Source organism: Malurus melanocephalus, unplaced genomic scaffold (genome assembly GCF_030028575.1).
Source record: "Malurus melanocephalus ecotype Western Australia unplaced genomic scaffold, MMel_1.1 scaffold_1657, whole genome shotgun sequence".
Classification (NCBI taxonomy): domain Eukaryota; kingdom Metazoa; phylum Chordata; class Aves; order Passeriformes; family Maluridae; genus Malurus; species Malurus melanocephalus.
Genome location: NW_026624889.1, coordinates 4,684 through 5,856, shown reverse-complemented (window position 1 = coordinate 5,856; position 1,173 = coordinate 4,684). Strand labels below are relative to the sequence as shown.

Here is a 1,173-nt window from a genome sequence, read left to right as displayed (position 1 = left end):
CGCCGCCGCGAGCGCCGCGGGATTTTCCCGGTTCCCATGGTGCACTCCACCTTCCTGCTGGAGCTGCGGCGACAAAGCTCCGCCCACTTGGCCTTTTACCCGCCCCCCATTGGCTACCGCGGCCCCTTTGATGACATCTTGGTCTTTGCTGCTTCCTGTCGGGAGGCTGGTGAGGAATTGTGGGAAATTTCGGGAATTTTCGGGATTTTTTTGGGAATTTTTTGAGATTTTTTGGGATTTTTTTGGGATTGGGATGGGTTTAAGATGGCGTTGAGTTGGGTTGGGTTGAGTCGAGTTTGGTTTGGTTGAGTTGGGATTGGTTGGGATGAGTTGGGATTTGGGATTTTCGGGAATTTTGGGAAATTTTGGGAATTTTTTGGGATTTTTTGGGGGCTTGGGATGGGTTCAATATGGCGTTGAGTTGGGTTGAGTTGGGTTTGGTTGAGTTGGGTTTGGTTGAGTTGGGTTTGGTTGGGTTGGGTTGGGTTTGGTGGAGTTGGGTTTGGTTGAGTTGAGTTGGGATTTGGGATTTTGGGGTTTTTTGGGGATTTTTTGGCATTTTTTTGGGATTTTTTGGGATTTTTTTGGGAGTGGGATGGGTTCAAGATGGCGTTGAGTTGGGTTGAGTTGGGTTTGGTTGAGTTGGGATTTGGGATTTTTGGAATTTTTGGGAATTTTTTTTGGTTTTGGGGATTTTTTGGGATTTTTTTGGGATTTTTTGGGATTTTTTTGGGATTGGAATGGGTTCAAGATGGCGTTGAGTTGGGTTCAGTTGAGTTGGGTTGAGTTGGGATTGGTTGGGTTGGGTTTGGTTGGGATGAGTTTGGGTGGAGTTGGGTTTGGTTGAGTTGAGTTGAGTTGGGATTTGGGATTTTGGGGTTCTTTGGTTATTTTTTGGGTTTTTTGGGACTTTTTTGAGAATTTTTGGGATTTTTTTGGGGGTTGGGATGGGTTCAATATGGCGTTGAGTTGGGTTGGGTTCGGTTGGGTTTGGTGGAGTTGGGTTTGGTTGGGTTGGGTTGGGTTTGGTTGAGTTTGGTTGGAGTTGGGTTTGGTTGAGTTGAGTTGAGTTGGGATTTGGGATTTTGGGGTTTTTGGGGTATTTTTTGGGTTTTTTGGGAATTTTTTGAGATTTTTTGGGATTTTTTTGGGATTGGGATGGATTGAATATGG

At 45.5% G+C, this 1,173-nt stretch overlaps 1 protein-coding gene across 1 annotated transcript in view; it reads left to right on the top strand.

Annotated features, from left to right (window-relative positions):
* The window catches only part of LOC130587226 (procollagen galactosyltransferase 1-like), a gene marked incomplete at its 3' end in the record, with an annotated part of 13,505 nt that overhangs the window by 7,730 nt on the left and 4,602 nt on the right, over window positions 1-1,173 (top strand). The window contains exon 5 of the mRNA XM_057388194.1: window positions 13-207. Within this exon, the coding sequence (XP_057244177.1) occupies window positions 13-207 (195 nt within the window). The remainder of the gene's footprint in view (window positions 1-12; window positions 208-1,173) is intronic.